Source organism: Gopherus flavomarginatus, chromosome 3 (assembly GCF_025201925.1).
Source record: "Gopherus flavomarginatus isolate rGopFla2 chromosome 3, rGopFla2.mat.asm, whole genome shotgun sequence".
Classification (NCBI taxonomy): Eukaryota; Metazoa; Chordata; order Testudines; family Testudinidae; genus Gopherus; species Gopherus flavomarginatus.
Window position 1 is genome coordinate 253,063,637 of NC_066619.1, and position 20,471 is coordinate 253,084,107.

At 39.4% G+C, this 20,471-nt stretch overlaps 1 protein-coding gene across 9 annotated transcripts in view; it reads right to left on the reverse strand.

Annotated features, from left to right (window-relative positions):
- The window catches only part of SLIT2 (slit guidance ligand 2), a 416,519-nt gene that overhangs the window by 123,294 nt on the left and 272,754 nt on the right, over positions 1-20,471 (reverse strand). For all 9 annotated transcript variants that reach the window (XM_050947308.1, XM_050947305.1, XM_050947307.1 and 6 more), the window contains 3 exons: positions 19,403-19,474; positions 15,146-15,309; positions 12,618-12,756 (listed from right to left, as the gene is read on the reverse strand). In XM_050947308.1, the coding sequence (XP_050803265.1) occupies positions 12,618-12,756; positions 15,146-15,309; positions 19,403-19,474 (375 nt within the window). The remainder of the gene's footprint in view (positions 1-12,617; positions 12,757-15,145; positions 15,310-19,402; positions 19,475-20,471) is intronic.

The window sequence follows — 20,471 nt, forward strand, 5'->3', positions numbered from 1 at the left end:
CCAGTGACTTTAACAAATTGAGGAAAAACCGCTAGCCCACTGGGTCCAATTGCAACACCTGGATCTTCCAGCATTACAATAGTCTTCAATTCATTCACAGCAAACTTCAGAATTCCTGGCACCGTTTTGGATGTGCCAGGTGGAATTGTCACTGATTTTCTTTCTGTCAAGACCACTTCAGGCCCTTCATCAGCTTCTTGCTGTAACATTTGACTGAGTAAAAAATGATTAGAAGTTTCAGCCCACTCATTTGGTAATGAAATTCTATTTAAGAATTCAGGACCTCATTTCTTCTTACAGTTTTCTACAAGATGTTTCAGCACATTGGTGCCTATGAACGCCAACACTTGTTGATTCATACATTGGTCTGGACAAATCAAGATTAGTACCTCATATTGTTTGTTAGTCCCACAGATGAACTTTGGGAATCATATCCTCAAGGTTATATATTCCAGGTATGGAACCATTTGCCCTCCTGCCCCTTCTGTCTGAAGTATACTGCCAATTGACTGTAACTTTTGATAAGATAAATGCTCATAATAGAAAGTTTCACATATGCAAGTAACTTGAGAACCAGTATCTATTAGTCAGGTACGCTTTACCCCACCTATGTAAACATAGCCATGACAAGCAGGTCCCACTAATTTCCGGATGGCCTCACTGACACCCATTTGGGTAACATCTGTGTCCTGAACCCATTGTCTAGCAGCCTTGCTCTGAGAGTTGTTAGGTTTCTTTTCTTCCTGACTCAAACTTGTTCTGATTTGAATATCTACCAGTCAGATGCTAATGTATTAAGTTGGAGTCAGGAGAATTCTGACATTTATTTTTCAAAATGTCCTATTATCCAACAGTTAAAACAAAGGATTTCTTCTGTTAATCTTTGTATTGCTTGTTTATTAAATTCTTTGGGTCTCTGAGGAGTAAATTGTGTATTTGAAATGGGCATTTCAGAATTTGACTGGGTCAGCTGCAGTCCTACCAACTGCTGCTCAGCCTGCAAGTATTTCTCCTTCCAGTCTATTGCAGTAACTTCTTCAGGGGAGCTGGTAGTATTTTCAGATGCCTTTATCAACTGCAAACTACTCTTACTCAATGGTCTTCCTTTTTCTTCTAGTTCTTGTTGAAGTTTTCTCTTTTGTTTATCAGAGTGCTCCCTTTCAATGGATCTCACCTCAAAAAAGTAGTCTGGCATAAGAGACACTCTTTTTTCTACCACTACATTTCATCCTTTTTATTAAGCATGTATTTAATAAGGATTCATGCCAACAAACACGGAAAAAATAATCTTGTATATACGAGTCCAATTCAGTATCTTTTACTCCACCAGCCTCCAAAATTTCTTTGACTAATGCGTGTAGTCTAGTCAGGTACGCAGAAGGTGGTTCTCTAGTGTGGTGATGTGTCTCAGAAAATTGAACCTTAAGCTCAGATGCGTTTATGCCACTTCCATTTGCCTTCTCTAAAATATCAAAGCATTCTACAGCAGATGCCTTGCTACCAGCTCCTCAGGCCACCTTCAATGTTGGGGGTAATAAACTTTCAATAACCTTCTTTTCACTTTGTCAGAAATCTCACTGTCTTCCATCATCTCTTTGGCTTGTGCTTGCCAAGTGGGATAATTTACTTCTCCATTGGGTCTGGATGAATTACCCGAAAAACATTTCAGTTTAAATTTCACATCAGTCACAGTTTCACTGACAGATTTCAGCACCCTCTCTAACAAAAGATGTTGCATGTCAAAAGGGAGACTCACAGCAGGAGTAGAGGTTTCTACTGGACCTCGGTCTATAACTGGTATAGCATCTGTTAACCATCTAGTCTATCTTTCACCCACAGATGTAACCACAGCCCATGTCTCAGTTTGAACCCTCTGTCAGAATACACAGAATATCCCTGATCCCTGCACTGAGCTACTCTGGGCACAGAACAAGTGGTTATAAATGGCAAAACCACAAAATGAAAAGGAGTCATATCCCATTTCTGCCCTAGCTTCTACAACACACATTTCCCTCCTATGTGTATCACAGAAACAGCAACAAATTCACAGAGAATCATTCTTTTGTTCTCCCTTCACCCACCTCATATTAGTCACATGACCAAAGATTCTAATAGCTCTCTTAATATCTGCTGTACTATCAACAGGCGACATATCACTGACCAAAATGGCCCTACTGGGATCTAATCCTAATCGTGTGCAAGTTTCCATTAACTTAATAATATTAATACAGTGCACATATTCAATAATATTCAACACCACCAAATTCTTTTATAACTGCAATATTCCTCAAAAGTATGCAGAGGTAGCTCTGAGCAATCCTCAAGTCCCCGTCTGTTCGGGCACCAATTTGTAACCTTTAGGTGGGCTAGAGTTCACTTCCTTGCCCTTCTCCAGTGCCTAATAACACCCCCTGTCCCCAACTCCCATAGAAAAGTAGCTGGAGACCCAGAGTTCAGTCTCAAAGGATTTTCAACAAGGATTACACAGGATCAGCCTCCCCACATTCAAGTCCCAAAAGGAACTAAAGAAATAAATGTAATTAAATAACTTTATAAAATCTTATGATAAAGAAACAAATATTCTAATTTTTACAGAACATGGCAATTTTATAACCCACAGACATTATCTTCACAGTTATTCATAAACATAAATAAAGAAAACAAATTAAAATCTGAACAGTTCAGTCTTCACAGAAACACAATGAGAAGAAACTGAGTTTCCAAAAGCTTAGGTTTAGGTCACCTAAGTCTCAGTCTCAAGTCTTTGATCGGCAAATCTAAACAGTCTGCAGAGTCTAAAACAACATCTTCCCTCCACTTGCTTGTAGGAATCTTCAGTTGGAATCCATGAAGAGTCTTCCTCTGCTGAAATCACTACTAGCCAGTCAGCTAACTGATTAACCAGCCACTCAGTTAAGTGTATAGATTCAAAGAAAACCATGGTGCAAAATGCTTCACAGTTAGGGCAATAGCCTGCCTTCTGGTCTTGGACTCAGCTTCTCCAAACTCAGGCAGTTCACGTGGCCTTTTGCAAAGCAGCTGCCTGGCTGCTTGCCTTCATGGAGTCTGACCCCAGCAACAGGGAACCTATTGGAGCAGACCCAAAACTATCACACCCAATTCCAGAAACTTCTGGATGTGGAGTGCTTAATCTGCCTAGCAACAATGACCCAGAGATAACTCACTCCTACTCACCCCAATGGGTCTCTTAAAGAGATATCGCCCTATTACACACATGGATCACACAACCTATAGTGGACATGGAGACCAACTGACCATTGTCCTCCTTATAACAGCCCATAATATATATGAAGACTGTTATTCAGTGTGTCCTCACCCCTTTCCCTTGACTTCTTTTCTCAAGATGAAACATGTCCTGGTTTTTTGGCCTTTCTTAAAAGGTCAGGCTTTCTAAACCTTTTATCATTTTTGTTGCTCTCCTCTGAATTCTCTATTTGTCCATATCTTTCCTAAAGTGTGATGCCCAGAATTGGACACAGTATTCCAGCTGAGGCCTCAACAGTACTCCTACGTCTTCCATATGACACTCCTGTTAATACACCCCAGAATTATATTGGGTTCTTTTGCAACTACATCACATTGTTGACTCATATTCTATTTGTTATCCACTATAACCCACAGATCCTTTTCAACAGCCACCTTTTGTATTCCCCCATTTTGTAGCTGTGCATTTGATTTTTCCTTCCTAAGTGTTGTACTTTGCACTTGTCTTTACTTAATTTCATGTTTTCAGACTAATTCTCCAATTTGTCAAGGTCATTTTGAATTCTAATCCTATTTTACAAAGTGCTTGCAACCTCCCTGCTTGGTGTCATCCACACATTTTATAAACTACTTTCCATGTGGGCAATACCACTTCTGATCCTGCTTGATATTCCCCTACTTATACAGATGTAAACAAGCACCTTGTGTAGCACACAGTGAATGACAGACTCATGGAAGAAGAATAGAAGTGCCATCAAAGAGAGGATGAGATAGAGGAATATGAGACTAGGACTAAAGACAGTAAACTGGGAATACTTCGAGAAGAGAAGCCAAGTAGGAAGGTATAAAAATACGGGAACTGACAAATGAAATATCAGAAAGTTAGCATGTGACAGCTAAACAAACATGTTTGGCACTCATACTGAAAAAGATTCCCTTACCCCAGAATGAACAAACTTTATTTTGAAGATTACAGTATTCAAGAATGCAGTGATTTTTCAATACACAGAAGAATGAAGTTGGACTCCTGAAATTTCCTCACTACATATATTATGTACTTTGGGATTTTTCCTGCCTTTTCATCAGCAGCTGCTAACAACAATAAAAATATTGCTTTTGACCCCATCCTTCCAACCAAAGGTGGGGGGAAAGCAATTAATTCCCATCTTTGATTACATAAATGCTTCTTTACACTTGGCTATGTTTAATCACAGCAGGTCATCTTATCAGTCTAAAGTATAACAAAATCCATTCTACTGAAGACCTCTTTATTTTCTCTTCCGTTCATACCACTATGCTGAGGAAAGGGATTTTAGGAAGAGTTATCTGATTATGAGTATCAACTAGTTCAAACAAAATAAAAGCCAGACTTTTCATAAATCAGCCCACACCAGCCCAAACAGCTTCCTGGTCTATTACTTTGAACATCCCATCACTTACTTTTGAAGATCCAGTGATTAGTAGGTCTAATAGCCTCACTGTTGGATTTCCACTTTGATTTTTTTTATTTTCTAGGAATTCCCTATTTTGTCATGTGCCAGAGTGCATCGCACACCAAGAAACCCCAACTCACTTCTAGAGGGCATTCTAAGGCTTCCAGTGTGGAATATGAGCTCTGAAATGCAACTAAAGGGAGGGAGATCCAGATTACTAGAAAATGTAAATGTGGAAATGGATGCTTGTGATGAGACTTATTGGACATGATAACCGTTGAAAGGGATTCACTCTTTAAAAATGATTATTAAATGGGCTTTTTGAGCAATATGAATGATCCCTAAGCCAGGAAAGGAAGGGAAGAAGTTGGCAAATGAAACAGCCCTCCTTATATCTGATAGAGTTCAACAGAGAGAACCTTCGCAGGAAAAAAGAAATCCCAGTAACTTCTGTGGAGACTGAAAGAGCTGTGAACTCATATAAATTTAAACTGTTTTAAATCAAACTGTTTAGGGTAAGTGACTTTCTTAAATTAATCAGTGAAGGGTTAAGTGATGAAAGAAACTAACAAGAGCCCCATATCTATGAATATGTTGCATGTTGTTGTAAACATGCTTTCTCTGGCAATTTATATGAATGCAGAAGTTCAGGAATATGCTTAGGGGAGAGTATTCAGAGGAATGGTTTTGTATAGAGTAGATTATTTTGTTATTTAAAATGACCATTTTCAGAGCATAACTAAAATCACATTAAGTGAAATGGGCCTGAAAAGAAAAGATTAAGAATTTACCACTCTATATGGTGCAAGTTTATTTGGATATGAACAGGAATGATGTTACTGATCCAGACAGAGAAATACATTAAATAAATATATATACCGACATAATAAAAATTAGGAATTAGATTACTGGGGCATTAAATACTTAATGTTGGCCTGTGCTCCATGATGCCAGAAAGGGACCAAAGATTTATAGTCAGATTCATCTGCCATTTTCACCCAAAAGTATTAGGGCTATCTGGAGAGCAACAGTGCAGCAACCCCAGAGTTATTTGGCACATAATACATAGCCTTATCCCTGATTTAGGATGACATAAATTTGCTGGGTGCAGAGCACTGACCTTTGTAACAATTCCTATGTCACACAAAAAGGTACAGCCAAGGTCACTCAGACTCAAGTAGATCCATTAGTTTGCTTATTTCTGCTTTTTAGCACAGTACTTAAATAACAAATTAATTTAGCGTGCCCTTGGAAATAAATATAAAAGTGTTAGCGTGGAATTTACAAGGTAATATATTAAAACTATGTCATGTGATTATATAAAACAAGGTAGATACAAACATAATAAAACAACAACAACAATAATACCTAGCTCTTATATAGTGCTTTTCATCAGTAGATCTCCAAATACTTTCTAAAGGTCGATATCACTATCTCCATTTTGCAGATCAGGAAATTGAGGTTTAGAGAGAAAAAGGGACTTGCCCAAACAGCAGGCCAGTGGCACAGCTGGGATAGAATACAGCTCTGCTGGGTCCCAACCCAGTGCCTTATCCACTAGGCAACACTGCCTCCCATGTATATTATGTATAAGAAAAATAAAAACTTAGCGTTATTAAATCTCAGTTTATAATTTAAGTCAAAAACATCAGAGATGTTCTTATTGGAATAATTTCTTTAAAGCTACTTATCTTTATGTTATTTGACAAATTTCATGCAGACCTAGAATTTCAGGTGTTTACTTAAATTGTTCACTGCATCTATATTCTGTGAATGTTAAAGAATAAATAAAATAATGTCAGTGATATTAATGCAGGCAACCAAACTGGGTGTGGAGATACACAAATGTCATATGATTTCTTCATAAACAAGCCTTCCCAACACCCAGGACTATTTTAGCCTGAACTTTCTATCTTATCTCCTGTGCTGCCAAATGTGCCTTGATAAACATGGACTTACTGGCCTACAAACTCCCTCAGTTCAAAAAAATGTGTAAGGAGGATATTGGTTGAAACAATAATTATAAAGAGAATTATAAAAACTCCTAGAGGAACATGATAAAATACAGACAAAAACAGCAGCAAAACTTCTGTGAAAGTAAATAATCTAATTTAATGTATTTCTTTGAGTCAGACAATAAAATAATGGTGAAGAGAGACCATTTGCTGTAATTTATTTGGATTTTCCAAAAGCCCAGGTCCCTTACAAGAGCCTTACAAGCCTCTTATAACTAAGCAGTCATTGGGCAAAGAGTAAAGTCATGGCATGGATCTGAAACTGGCTAAGAAAATACAGGAATAAAGGCAGGGGTGAAAGTAATATTAAATTCTTACTGGTATGGGGGCCGGCTCTGGCCCCTGGAAGGGCCAGGGCCTCAGGCAGAAGGAGTGGGGTCTCGGGTGGAAGAGGAGGAGCTGGGGGTCAGCCTCCCTCAGCCAGCCCATCCGCGCTGCCTGGCCCCCACCGCCTGGGGCTCTGGTGGCAATTAAAAAAGATCCGGGGCTCCGGCCATGAGCCCCAAGCCCTTTAAAATCGCTGGTCCCGGGGCAGCTGCCTCTTTTTCCCCTCTGTTGGTGGCCTGTGGGGGAGGGAGGCAAAAGGGGCAGTGATGTTAAAGCACTGCCGTGGCAGCTCATTAACATGGGCTGTGTACGGGCCGGTACGGTACCGCCCACTTTCACCCCTGAATAAAGGATCGCTTTTCATCGTGGGAAAAGGTTAACACTAGAATGTTATAAGACTGCATACTAGAATCATGGTTAAATATATTATCAATTATATATATATATATATATACACACACACACACACACCAAAAAACTATGTGTTGGGTCCACAGGTTAGCTGGGGGGTGGGGTGGGGCGGGGCGGGTAGGAATAGAGCCCAGCCCAGTTCTCTCTCTTCCCCTTCCTGCCCTATGTTGCCCCCAGAATTGAGGATGGGCAGGGCTGCTGGGCCCACAAACTAGATCTGGGGGACTTATGGGTAGAACCAGCCCCCTTCTTTTCCCCCTCTCTCCTCCCTGAGAGTTGGGGGAACTCCTGCCAGATTTGGTGCTCGCAGTGGGTGGATGAACGGGATGATGAGGACATGTGCTGGGGAGGTGTGTAGTAATGGTAAGATCACCATGCTGACTCCTCCCCTTCCCAGCTGCTCCAGCAGTTTCTAGGCATTCCCGGAGCAGTGCCTGGGAATCTCTTTATAATGTTCACGTTCAATTATTATTTTGGCACACTGCCACAATTTTCCTGTGGAACACAAGTGAAAGAAAGTACACTTCTACCTCAATATAATGCTGTCCTCAGGAGCCAAAAAATCTTACTGCGTTATAGGTGAAACTGCATTATATCAAACTTGATTTGATTTGCCAGAGCGTGCAGCCCTGCGCCCCCGGAGCGCTGCTTTACCGCGTTATATCCAAATTTGTGTTATATCGGGTGGCGTTATATCGGGGTAGAGGTGTAAAAGGTGATTTTTAAAAATAATTTAGAATTTAGTTAAACCAAATTGAATAAAGAAATGACACTTCTCTAGCCCACAGACCTACTCCCTGATGAATCTCAAGGTCCTACTACAAATAATAGAGGTGTAAGATCTTTAAAATAGACAGTAAGAATCGTTAATACATTCCATGATAAGGCAACCAAAATACAGAGGTCACAAAATAATGATCTGGAAAAGGATGAACAAGGGCAAAATGTACACATAACACAAAAAATTTTACGTTAAAATTAGACAAGACCAGAAAAAAGACTGTAGGAATCCTGAGAGGGAAATAACAAAGCTAGGTGAATAGGTAGCACAAAGGATATTAAATTCAATGCTTACAAATGCAAGGTAATACATATTTGGATGGAACAATATAATGTACTCGTACACAATTAATTTAGAACCCAGAGTGTAACAACTAAGGAAAAAGACCTAGGCATCCTTGTGAACAATTCAGTGAAAATTTCTACTGAATGTGCAATGGTGCTCACAGAACCAAATGAAGTATTAAGATGTATAAGGAAAAATGATCGAAAACTATAATCCCATTATATAAATTGATGGCTCACCTGGGAAACAGCACTCAGTTTCAGTCACTCCATCTCAAACAAGATATAGCAGAAATGGAGGGAGTTCAGAGATGAGTGATGAAAATGACAGGCTTAGAAAGACTCCCACATCAGGAGAGGTTGAAAAGACTTTGAATGTTCAGTTTACAGAAGAGCAGAATAAGAGATGTACAATAGCGATAAACAAAATGATAAACGCTAAAGTAAACTGTGAATTCCTATCTTCTCACAAGAACAAGCAAACAATTAATTACATTTAAAAAGGAACATATTTAAAACTGGAACCAGTTGGAGCCCAAACCTCCCTTCTGTCCACACACAAATCAGTCTGACTCAGGTCAGCAAGCACTCAGAACCCTGCTAGAGGAGGGTTGGTCAGAGCCCAAATCCCACTGTGACTTGGGTCCAAGTCCTGCCATTTTGCAGTGTGGACGAAGGGTAAGCCTCAGACCAAAGTCAGAAGGGTAGCGTAGTGCAGTGTGGACACGTTAGCATGGCTGTGAGACTCTGGTCCAGGAACTGTAAACCCAGGTTTACATTGCAGTGTGTATGTTTAAGCACAGGTTTGGAAACTCCAAGTCCACAAGCCCGGGTCCACTGAGCTTAGTTTGCAGTGTAGACGTGCCCACAGAAATCTGAACATATCTCACTTAAACTATGGAAATCTCTTCCTGTCTGGCCTCCACTCTCTCACCTCTTCCCTTCTTCAATCTATACAAAACAAAGCAGTAAAGATCCTATTCTTGTCATAACACTAGGACTATGTCCTCATGAATTCCTCCCCTGTGCACTCTGATCCTTCCATTGAGTTAATTCTTCACTTACAGAGCCCTTTGCATCTCCTCCTCCGGTTACTTCTGTGCCCCTATATCTTCTTGTTCCCCCAACTGCACTCTTCTCACTTTGCTACCCCCTTTGTCATCATGCTTTCTGTGGTGCTGCCTTCTGCAGTTGGAGTCCTTTCCCAAATACTGGGTGCTAAGTATGCTCTACCTGCACCTCAAAAACACTTCTCAAAATCCTGATTCTTAGCATAACGTTCAACCACTAACCAAAGCACCTTTCTCATGACATTAAATTAAATTGATGTATTTCTGTTCCAGTTAAAACAGCTCAAACTTCTGCTCTGACATGTTTTATGTGTTCTTGTATTGCATTTGAACAGATCCAAGATTATGCACATTCTGAGGTAGGAATGCTATTATTTCTTCAACTGCCTGTACTGCGCCATTATGCAGCTACTATGCTTTTAAAACCAGCAGCAACATGGTAGCTATATGATATATACTTACATATATAACACAGACTAGAGCAAATTCTTCCTTTAATCACACCTTTGAAGATAATAAGTTTTCATGGGTATAAATGTAGGCTGTCCCCTCTGTCTTCTCTTTTCCAGACTAAATAAACCTAATTTTTCAATCTTCCCTCATAGGTCATGTTTTCTAGAACTTCAATCATTTTTGCTGCTCTTCTCTGGCCTCCACATCCTTCCAGAAATATGGTGCACAGAACTGGACACAATACTCCAGCTGAGGCCTAATCAGATGACGTTCAAAATGGAAAATGTTGGCAGTGGGATCCAATACCCAGTGCTATTAGCAGAGTGACATTGCTCATAGAATCACAGAACTGGAAGGGATCTCTAGAGGTCATTTAGTCCAGTCCCCTGCACTCATGGCAGGACTAAGTATTATCTAGACAATTCCTGACAGGTGTTTGTCTAACCTGCTCTTAAAAATCTCTAATGCTGGAGATCCCACAACCTCCCTAGGCAATTTATTCCAGTGCTTAACCACCCTGACAGTTAGGAAGTTTTTCCTAACATCCAACTTAAACCTCTCTTGCTACAATTTAAGCCATTGCTTCTTGTCCTATCCTCAAAGGTTAAGAAAAACATTTTTTCTTCCTCCTCTTTGTTACAACCCTTTACGTACTTGAAAACTGTTATGTCCCCTCTGTCTTCTCTTTTCCAGACTAAATAAACCTAATTTTTTCCCTCATAGGTCATGTTTTCTAGAACTTTAATCATTTTTGTTGCTCTTCTCTGGTCTCCACATCCTCCCTGAAATATGGTGCCCAGAACTGGACACAATACTCCAGCTGAGGCCTAATCAGCACAGAGGAGAGCAGAAGAATTACTTCTTGGGTCTTGCTTACAACACTCCTGCTCATACATCCCAGAATGATGTTCACTTTTTATTGCAACAGTGTTATACTGTTGACTCATATTTAGCTTGTGGTCCACTATGACCCCCAGATCCCTTTCCGCAGTACTCCTGCCTGGGCAGTCATTTCCCATTTTGTATGTGTGCAACTGATCGTTCCTTCCTGTGAGGTCCTACTAAACCCCATAATACAATGATTTTTCTAGAAACTAAAAATTATTGATACAGAAATAGTTAATATACTGAAAAATATTTTTCTTGCATGGAGTGTTGCAAATTCAGTTACTTTTACTGCAGCGGCATTGCACGTTGGATAAAGGTCAATGTAAATTGCCTCAATAGTTTCTGCTCCACCTATCTGCTTTAAACACTTTTTCTAAAAGTTATTTTTTACTCAGAGCATAATTAAGCAAATCTGTGGGTGTCCTGTTTCTGAGAGTGTTCACAAATATTTTTATTTGTGAACACCCAGAAAATTTGAAGATGGTTCCTTTATCTTGTATATCTTCCAATTTCTCTTTTTAGTACTTCTGAAAGAAAATTACTTGCATTGTTAACAAGTATATGTCTATAATAATTCATATTCTTTTCATATGAGTTTTCCTCTTTTTAGAAAAAAAGATACTAACCTGTTCAGTAACCGCTGTTCTTCAAGACATGTTGCACATCTCCATTCCACTTATACTGATGGCCACGCACTGGGCACACAGATACCAAGAGTGGAATGCACATGTGCACATGCACATGAACTTGAAGGAGAATCAAAAAATAATATTTCTTCTACTGGTATGTGTAGAAAACATCAGAAGTACATTCTTCTATGCTGTGTAGAATACATTTAAAAGTCTCATTTCCTATACAGGGTCTTACTGGAAAAGTACTGCACCAGGAGAGTAACCCTCTGCTGTGGCTTTTCTATTTTAAATCATGGAGCCTGGTGGCTCTGTTTTAGTTATTGGATAACCCGTTAATAGTTTTTGGCAAGAACAACTGACTTGCCAGTAGAGCAAAACAACAAAACTATTTCAGGTAACCTGGCTCTGTGTCAGCCAACTGAATTCAGTTTTGTAATTTATACAGCATGTATATTCATACAAACCAAATGCTGATATTTAAAGTAGTTGTATAGTCCAAAAATACTCATCCTTTATAACATAAGAAAAGATAAGCCACTTTAACAGTACATATTATCTACTCCTCCTCCACAGGCACATCTTTTATCGCTACTACAACTACAACACAGACCACATTCCTCAATCTTAAATCTGCCCTCTAAATTCGCCCTTTTGAGGATACTCCTTTACCAGCTACTTACTCCCAGCACAACTAGTTATGGATATCTGGTGTAGTGATTTATTGCACTGGGAATAGGTGGTTTGTTAAAAGGGATGACTGAAGGAAGGTACCCAAGGGGGCAAAGGTAAGGTTGTGGTGTGTTGTCTGCGTTGAAAGGCTACTTAGGTTTAGAAATAACATCATTTATGCCCCATTTTAAGACCATTCTGATTACAATCTTAAAAACAGTTCTGTCACTAGTGTCCCTGTAATGAACCTATAACTGAAAATACAAGACTATAACAAATGGTTTCCTACACACCAAATATTTTTATTTCTGGTATATTCTAAAACACTCTTCCTATACAGTATATTATTTACCAGAGCAAATAAATGTAAGTAGACAGAGGGAACACTACATTTCTGCAAGTTAATGGCAAAAAAGCAAGATAACCTACATTTCAGTAATAGTTTCTGGAAGATTGGTTGGGATCTCAGTAAGGCCTTTCCCACGACAGTCAACAATGTTGTTACTACAGGTACATGCAGTAGGACAATGCAAGACGCTGCAGGAGGGAGCCATAAAAGACTGATGACCTGGAACAGAAAACAAATTGCTTCTTCTAAAACTGCAGAATAGTCAAATAGAAGAAGTCTAGATCATTCTAACAGTGAACAATCCTATTTCTCCCTTCCCTACAAAACAACAGACAGAGCCCTGAGAGTAAACATGGCTACAAAATCAGTTACTTTAAGTTACATTAATTAATCTGAATAACACCTGCATATTAATTAGATTATCTGAATAATACCTGCATGTTGAACTAACTTGAAGAGCATGGAAGAGAAAATTCATATTTACAGCTTTAACTCTTGCTTTCAAAATTTCTTAGCTTGGTTAACATTCATATGTTCCAAAACCAGCTTATTGCACAAAATATCTGGGCAAAATGAAATGCACTGAAGATACAGTATCAGTCAAGATTTTCAACCATTTTTTTTTCTTTTGTGGGTTTAAATATCTCTAAGTATCACGGATCTATTTCTTTTGTTTTATGATAGTATTAAATAAAAATTGCTAATGGAAATGAATGAACTGTCTCACAAAAACCAAAACACCTCCTGAGCAGGTAAATTCTATTGCATAGCTACTTATTTAAAAATTACCTTTCAATGTATATATTATATACCTGATGCAGATGCTTTTTTCTCCTGTGACAACATACTCAGAATTCAAAAGCATTTCCAGTAAACCCCCTGGCCCAATACAGTTCAGTGGGAGTTTTGCCATTGGCTTCCATGGAATCAAGATTTGACCCTTTGTGTCATTTTAGCCAATACCCCACAAAATCCTGATCACTCCTCATCTTGACTCATATTGCTGTAATTCATAACTAAATAGTTTCTAAGTCCATTGTGCCCTATGTTATCAAGGCTGGCATTTATATTCACTACACTTAAATGTAATATTCAGAAAGTAGATCGTGAACTATAATTTAGACATATTACTGAAAATGTATAAATTGCACATCCCCCAGTATAGTCAGTAAATTTCATTACTGTAGCTATTTAAATTCAGAAGAATGAGAAACTAGGGAGGTTTTTGTTGTTCGTTTGTTTTTGTTTTTGAAAGTTGGAGAAAATTTTGTAACCCACAGAAAATAGTTTGACTAACATGTCCTTCTCTATTCTCTAATGTCATACTTTCACCTAGAAACGTGCTCTACTGGCAATTAGAAACTAATTGTTCTGCATCTTCAGTATTTCAAACTTTAACTGACCCATTTTTTAAAAATTACATTAACAAAAAAAACTAGCAGTTTACAATATCTAAATTTCAGCATTAATTCTGGAGTTACAAGAAAGCAAACAGGCAACTAAAACCAATATACCTATGCTACTGTTGTTACATTCTTAATGTAAAAAAATATTCAAATTGATTTTATTAAATAAAAATAAATTGATCCAGGGCTAAGACATGTATATCAAGGTGAAAAGTTATAAATCCCCCAAAATAGAGATTTATAATGGGAATGTTCAGAGATATCACTTAAACACAAATTCTCAGGTGTACGAACAGAGTTTCACTGAGATCCCTGCACATGCACCCAAAAGAATTTGTGGAGCAAGGAGGCATTATACTCAAGTTAGCAATGCACTCATTAAGCCTTAGTCCTACAAGATTTATATAGACAGATCCTGGTGCTTCTGTGGTACTCTATCAACATCAGTGGGGCTCTGCTGGACACAAAGGTCTGCCTACGCAGTAAAACTCGCAGATCAGGGTTTAAATATGGCAGATACAGTTGCACATATGCTATTGTTCTTAAGAATTTAGGGAACCAGAAAAATTAACCAAAGTTTACAGATATTTTTCAATCCAAGTCTAAAACTATTAAAAAAAGAAACACGAACTTGCCTTCTTCCTCATCTATGAATAAAGGGAGAAAAATGAATAAAGAAAAAGTGGTTAGTACTGAACTGTTAGTCATTTCAATATTTCATTCAGAAAACAAACAGAGTTGCTAAAGCATACAATGGTATTCCAAAAGGGGTTCTTTGGGGAGTGGGGAGTTTATGAAAACTGTGGAAAATACTGAAGTAGGGAACAAAGAGTCTGTAAATTAAAAAGAACAGTCATTTCATATAAAAGCTTCCTGACTGTTTCAAAATGAACATTTAGATTTCATTTTCGTAGTCACCCATCTCCAAATATTTGTTTTTAGAAAGATACGTATATAGTGTTGCTATGTATTTTATGTGTGTGTGTATATATACATGAATCATTTACATAAAGTACATAGGAACACAATTACTCACATTAGAGCCAAGTATATCTCCAAAATAACTGACCAGGTTTTCAAACAACATTTTTAGACTCTGCAGAGCTAGAAACAGCGTACAGTGCATATCATTACAATCTCTGTTAAACCGGTGTTAAACATGCATTAAATCAGAGCTCGGTTGCAGAATTTGTTTCCCTTACCACTGCAGACAAATTCTCGTTTTTGAACCTCTGCTACATTGTGCCCCCTCAGGTGGGATGGGCCCATACACTGTGTGTACAGGCCAACGCGGGGTCGCTGCCGCAGCCAATCGGATAGCCAGGCCAGGTGGCAATCACAGTAGAGATTATTCGAGTGAAGTCGACTGAATGAGAGGAAACAAGTCAATATGTGTAAATTAGCAAAAAACCTGAGTGACAGAGTTTTACAGATCTGGAAGATTTACTAATAAGAAGTCCTTAATGAGGAATCGATCTTTTAAATTTTTCATTTGAAGCTGGAGAGTCATGTAGCTTTATTTATTAACATTTAAGTAGCAAAAAGCCTTTTTTAGGTTGATCTAATTAGTTTAATAAGAAACAAGGTTTGCTATCACAAAATTGAGTATCTACAGTTTCTTCCCTCTCTCCTAAAAGAGAAAAGCAAATACACCAGAGTTTGAAAACAGCTCTTGAATTCTTTAGCTTAGATCTGTACAAAAGGACAATAAATCAAAAAAGTCTAAAGTAGACTGGTTTATCACAGTAATATACTGACAACAACAAAAAAAGCTAATAAAAAATTTGGCTTCCAATTAGAGACATCAGTAAGTCTGGCTGTTATTAGTCTCTATAGAAACTACTTGCAAAATCCTTTTAGCAGGTCATATTCATTTTGCTGCTGAACAAGACAGAATAATAATGCAATATAAAACACCTTCTTTCACATCCCTTCCTGATTTTCTCTCCTTTTGTTTAATTACAGAAAAGGGGATTAGCTGCTTTTGGCTCCTAGGGACCCATATTCAAAGCAATGCCCGAAATTAAAAGACCAAATGGCAGTGAGTGAAGGAATTAAGTAAATTGCCTCTCTGTTGGCAGAGACCTACACAAGATCATGGCTCCTTGCCAAGTGCCAAAAAGCACTTTGCCATTGATAAAATATCTGACAAATGTATCCACTAAATTAGGTAAATTACTTCAGCCTGGGTTTTATGTTTTTTCAAACTAAAGAAAAGGACATTCAAAGCTATAAATCAAAACCTTACTCCCAGAATCATCCATAACAGAGTAATATCATTTTAGTTCTTTTTAGCTAATGTGCTGACTTCTAAGCAAATAATTGTAATGGATATTAAAAAAATAGAACTCAGCTGACAAAGCTAATTAACCCACTAAAAACCCATTTAAGTAACGTCAAGGCTATGGAAACAACCAACAAAAGCAAGATAATTTAGTTGATTCTTATTTCCATTCACAGAGGATTAAAAATTCAAGTTAAAACTGATGTCTTTTCCTTAACTATTTTTTATGATGTGTGAGTATTCTAGCAGAGAGATATAGCGTACAATATGATGCATGCAATACATAGCCAGCACTTGGTAAGGACATAGTGTCTGATTCTGCACTTGCTTACATCAGTGCAAACCCAACAGTAACTCTGTTGAAGGCAATGCAGTTACACGTGTAATATCAGTGTAAGTGGGATTAGAGTGACAAATCTCTCTTTTGAATTGTTATCTGGCTATTTATTGTTACAACTAAATGTCACACTTATGATGGAGGGCATTCTGTGTTGACTTTCTTTTGTTTATATAATAATTTTAAGCTGAACAACCATCCCACAAAAATTTTTATGCAAGTTTGCAAAAGACTAAAATCACTCTTATAGTCTATTGCCTAAATGCCACTAGTACTGTTGAAATAAAGTTTAAATAAATATATATAGTGAGGTATTTATTAAACCAATAGACACTTATGCCTTCAGGTGCACATAGGGTTGCCAACTTTCTAATTGCACAAAACCGAACAACCCTGCCTCGCCCCTTCCTTGACATTCCGCCCCTTCTCTGAGGTCCTGCCCCTACTCACTCCATCCCCTCTCCCTCTGTCGTTCGCTCTCCCCCACCTTCATTCACTTTTACTGGGTTGGGCAGGGGCTTGGAGTGCGGGAGGGTGTGAGAGCTCTGGCTGGGAGTATAGGCTGGGCAAGGGGATGGGGTGTGGGGGGGGAGGGCTCTGGCTGAGGATGCGGGCTTTAGGATGGGGCTGGGGATTAGGGGTGCAGGAAGGGGCTCCAGACTGGAGCCAAGGGGTTCAGAGTGAAGGAAGGTGCTCAGGGCTGGGACAGGGGGTTGGAGTGCAGGAGGAGATATGGGCTCCAGGGAGCGACCAGGGACGAGTGGTTTGGGGTGTAGGAGAGGACTCAGGGCTTGGGCAGGGGGTTAGGGTGCAGAGTGCAGGCTGGGGCACGGGGGTATGCAGAGTGAGAGCTCCAGGAGGGAGTTTGGGTGCAGGAGGGAGCTCAGTTCTGGGACGGGAGGTTGGGGTGTGGGAAGGGGCTCCAGCTGGAGGTGTGGGTTCTGAGGTGAGGCCAAGGATGAGGGGTTTGGGGTGAAGGAGGGGGATCAAGGCTGGGGCAGGGGGTTGGGGTGCAGACTCGGAGGGAGTTAGAGTATGGGAGGGAGCTCCAGCCTGGGGCAGAGGGTTGGGGTGCGGGAGGTAGGGAGTTCAGGTGCTTACCTCAGGGGGCTCCCAGTCAGCAGTGCAGCGGGGCTAAAGCAGGCTCCATGCCTGCCCTAGCTCCACGTGGCTCCCAGAAACTGCCAGCATGTCCTGCTCCTCCTAGGTGGATGGGCCGCCACAGCGCCCATTGGCTATGGTTCCCGACCAATAAAAGCTGCGGAGCCAGTGCTGGGGGGCAGGGACAGCACATGGAGCTTCCCCGATTGGCCCTCCACCTAGGGGCTGCAGGGACATGCTGGCTGCTTCCAGGAACTGCGTGGAGCCAGAGCAGGCACGGAGCCTGCCTTAGCCCTGCTGCGAGCCACCTGAGGTAAGCGCCTGCACCCTGAAACTGGTCAAAAACCGGATATCTGGCAACCCTAGGTGCACAGTCAGAATACATTATAAATACGACACGGACCACTGGCAGTCCATAGACTGCACAATTTAAGAACCACTGGATGAACCTAGGATCTGATCTTGAAAAAATTCTTGAGTAACTTTACAAAGGTGACTATGCCCACTGATTTCACAATACTAAATGGCTTCCATATAAAAAAATAAAATAAATGAAATCAAGGCCATTTTGGGTTATACAAGTACCATCCATGGGCCTATATTGACCTCTTTTTTTGTTTTCAAGCAAGCATCGCATTTACTTTCAATTTCACCCACTTTTCATTTCAGTGGGAGTTCTGCCTCGAGAGAGAGCTCAGGATTAGGCCCTAAAATATTACATTATTCATTATAATAATTATTATTATTATTTTAAAACAATTGCATGTTTTTTAAAAAGTCATCCTTAGTTTTTTGCATAAACTTAAAAAAGGCTAGAACTTGAATGAATAGTTTCTTTGTTTCACTTCAGTAGCCTGAAGCATATGCTTATATTTCAGTCATAACTGCTAAAAATTGAGACCTTAATGTAAATGCTGACACAACCTTAATTATAACAGCACTACCAGTTGATGCTATAATTTTTTGTTATAAAGAATGTTGGAGAGCCAGTTTAGTTTAATTAGGTCTGCTAGCAGAGCAGTCATAAAAGCATAAAGATTTCCCATTTATCACATCTGACAGCCAATCAAAGATTCTTCCGTATTCTTAAATGAAATGTGACCTATTGAATAGCTCAAAGTGAAACATTTTTTCCCACTTTCAAAAGCACCTATTTTTAGATATAGTTACAATAGGGTGACGAGATGTCCCGATTTTATAGAGAGAGTCCCAATTTTTGGTTCTTTTTCTTATATAGGCTCCTATTACTCCCCACTCCATCCCAATTTTTCACATTTGCTGTTTGGGCTCCCTAAATTATAATGTGCAGAGTAGTCTCTCCCTTCTTCTCTAGATGGTGAAACTCATGTATGGTGTGGAGGGCATTGCTGCAATTTGTGGCAAGATAGAGAAATGGCCATGGCAGCTGCATTTCTGTGGATCCAGTGGCCCAACATCCTGCATAACTGACACAAGGGTCTCTAGTTCATAGGTCTCACTTACTTCCCTTGGGTTGGCGGGTTTGTTAATTTCATCTCAAAGATTTCTCTGCAATTAGCTCACATAGTTTTATGCTGCTGGAGTGGATCTCAACCTAGAGATCTTGGAGTTGCACTTTTTCCCTTTCTTGCCCCCAAATCCATCTAGATGCCTTTTCAGAACTACTAGCAAAACTTGTGTAGAAATAGTGAAGTGGTGAACATACTAAAACACACTAGATTAACAGAACAGACAGCTATTGTCATCGGGACTACTTACAAGGTTCTGAGTTTGGGCATGTGGTTGAAACTTGCCACTGAAAGTCGAGTGATGTTGTTATTGTTGAGAGTGCTGCAAAATACAAAAAGATTCAACTAAACATGCTGAAGTTATCAGGATTCCAGATATTGTCCAAAAATTTCTGAAGAAAATCAGATGGCATTACTTGAGACACAAATTTGCTATGATTTTGCAGAAGATACAGCTGGTGTAGAATGCAGGGGCCTGCTTTTTAAAAGCGAGATTTCAGAAAAAGATCGTTTACACCTGTGCTGTGTGAGCCGCGTTGGCTGCCAATGGATTCCAGATGAAGTGTTGGCATTTGATCTTTATATCCCAAGTGATTCAAACCCCAGCTATCTGAAAGGCTGTCTCCCTGTCAGTCACTGCAAATTAAAGGTGGGAATGTCATCCTAGTATAAAGCAGGAGATAGCTGGTGGCAGGACATTCTCAGAGAGGGATCCCTGGTTCTGGAATTCACTTCACTCTCTGGTTCCTTAGGGCCCAGATTTGATCACTTTGAACACGTGCTGCAAGATCCACCTGGCCCAGGTTTTCCTGGGAAGGACGACACGGAGGCTTACTGATGCTATGTGGGAGATGGGGCTGGTAGTTGCCATGGAGAGCTGCGTGATGATTTTAGGTGACTTGTTCTCTATAAGGTATGGTCCTCTTGGGAGCCTTAATATTTTACCAGAATAGTTCTATATATGTTGCACAATGTGCTTACAACTTGGCACAGGCACAGTGAATAAATCTGAGTAAATAAATACTTGGTTAGAAAAGAGTTGTCTTAGCATACATTAATTACAAAGATAACAAGTAATAATGTATGAAAATGTATGAAAATGAAAATTTATGAAATATCTTGCATTTAACTATTATCTTTAGTTTGATATAAAAAGAAGACAAGCTTGACTCCAGAACAAGAAAGAGAGCAATATGATTTAAAGAGTTAATATTCCCCCATACTTTTGTCTTACAACTTGTTCATTTGAACAGCATGGAATACATTTTCAAAATGTTATTTTGCGCTTTAGCTAATCAACTCTAAAGAACTGAGAATTC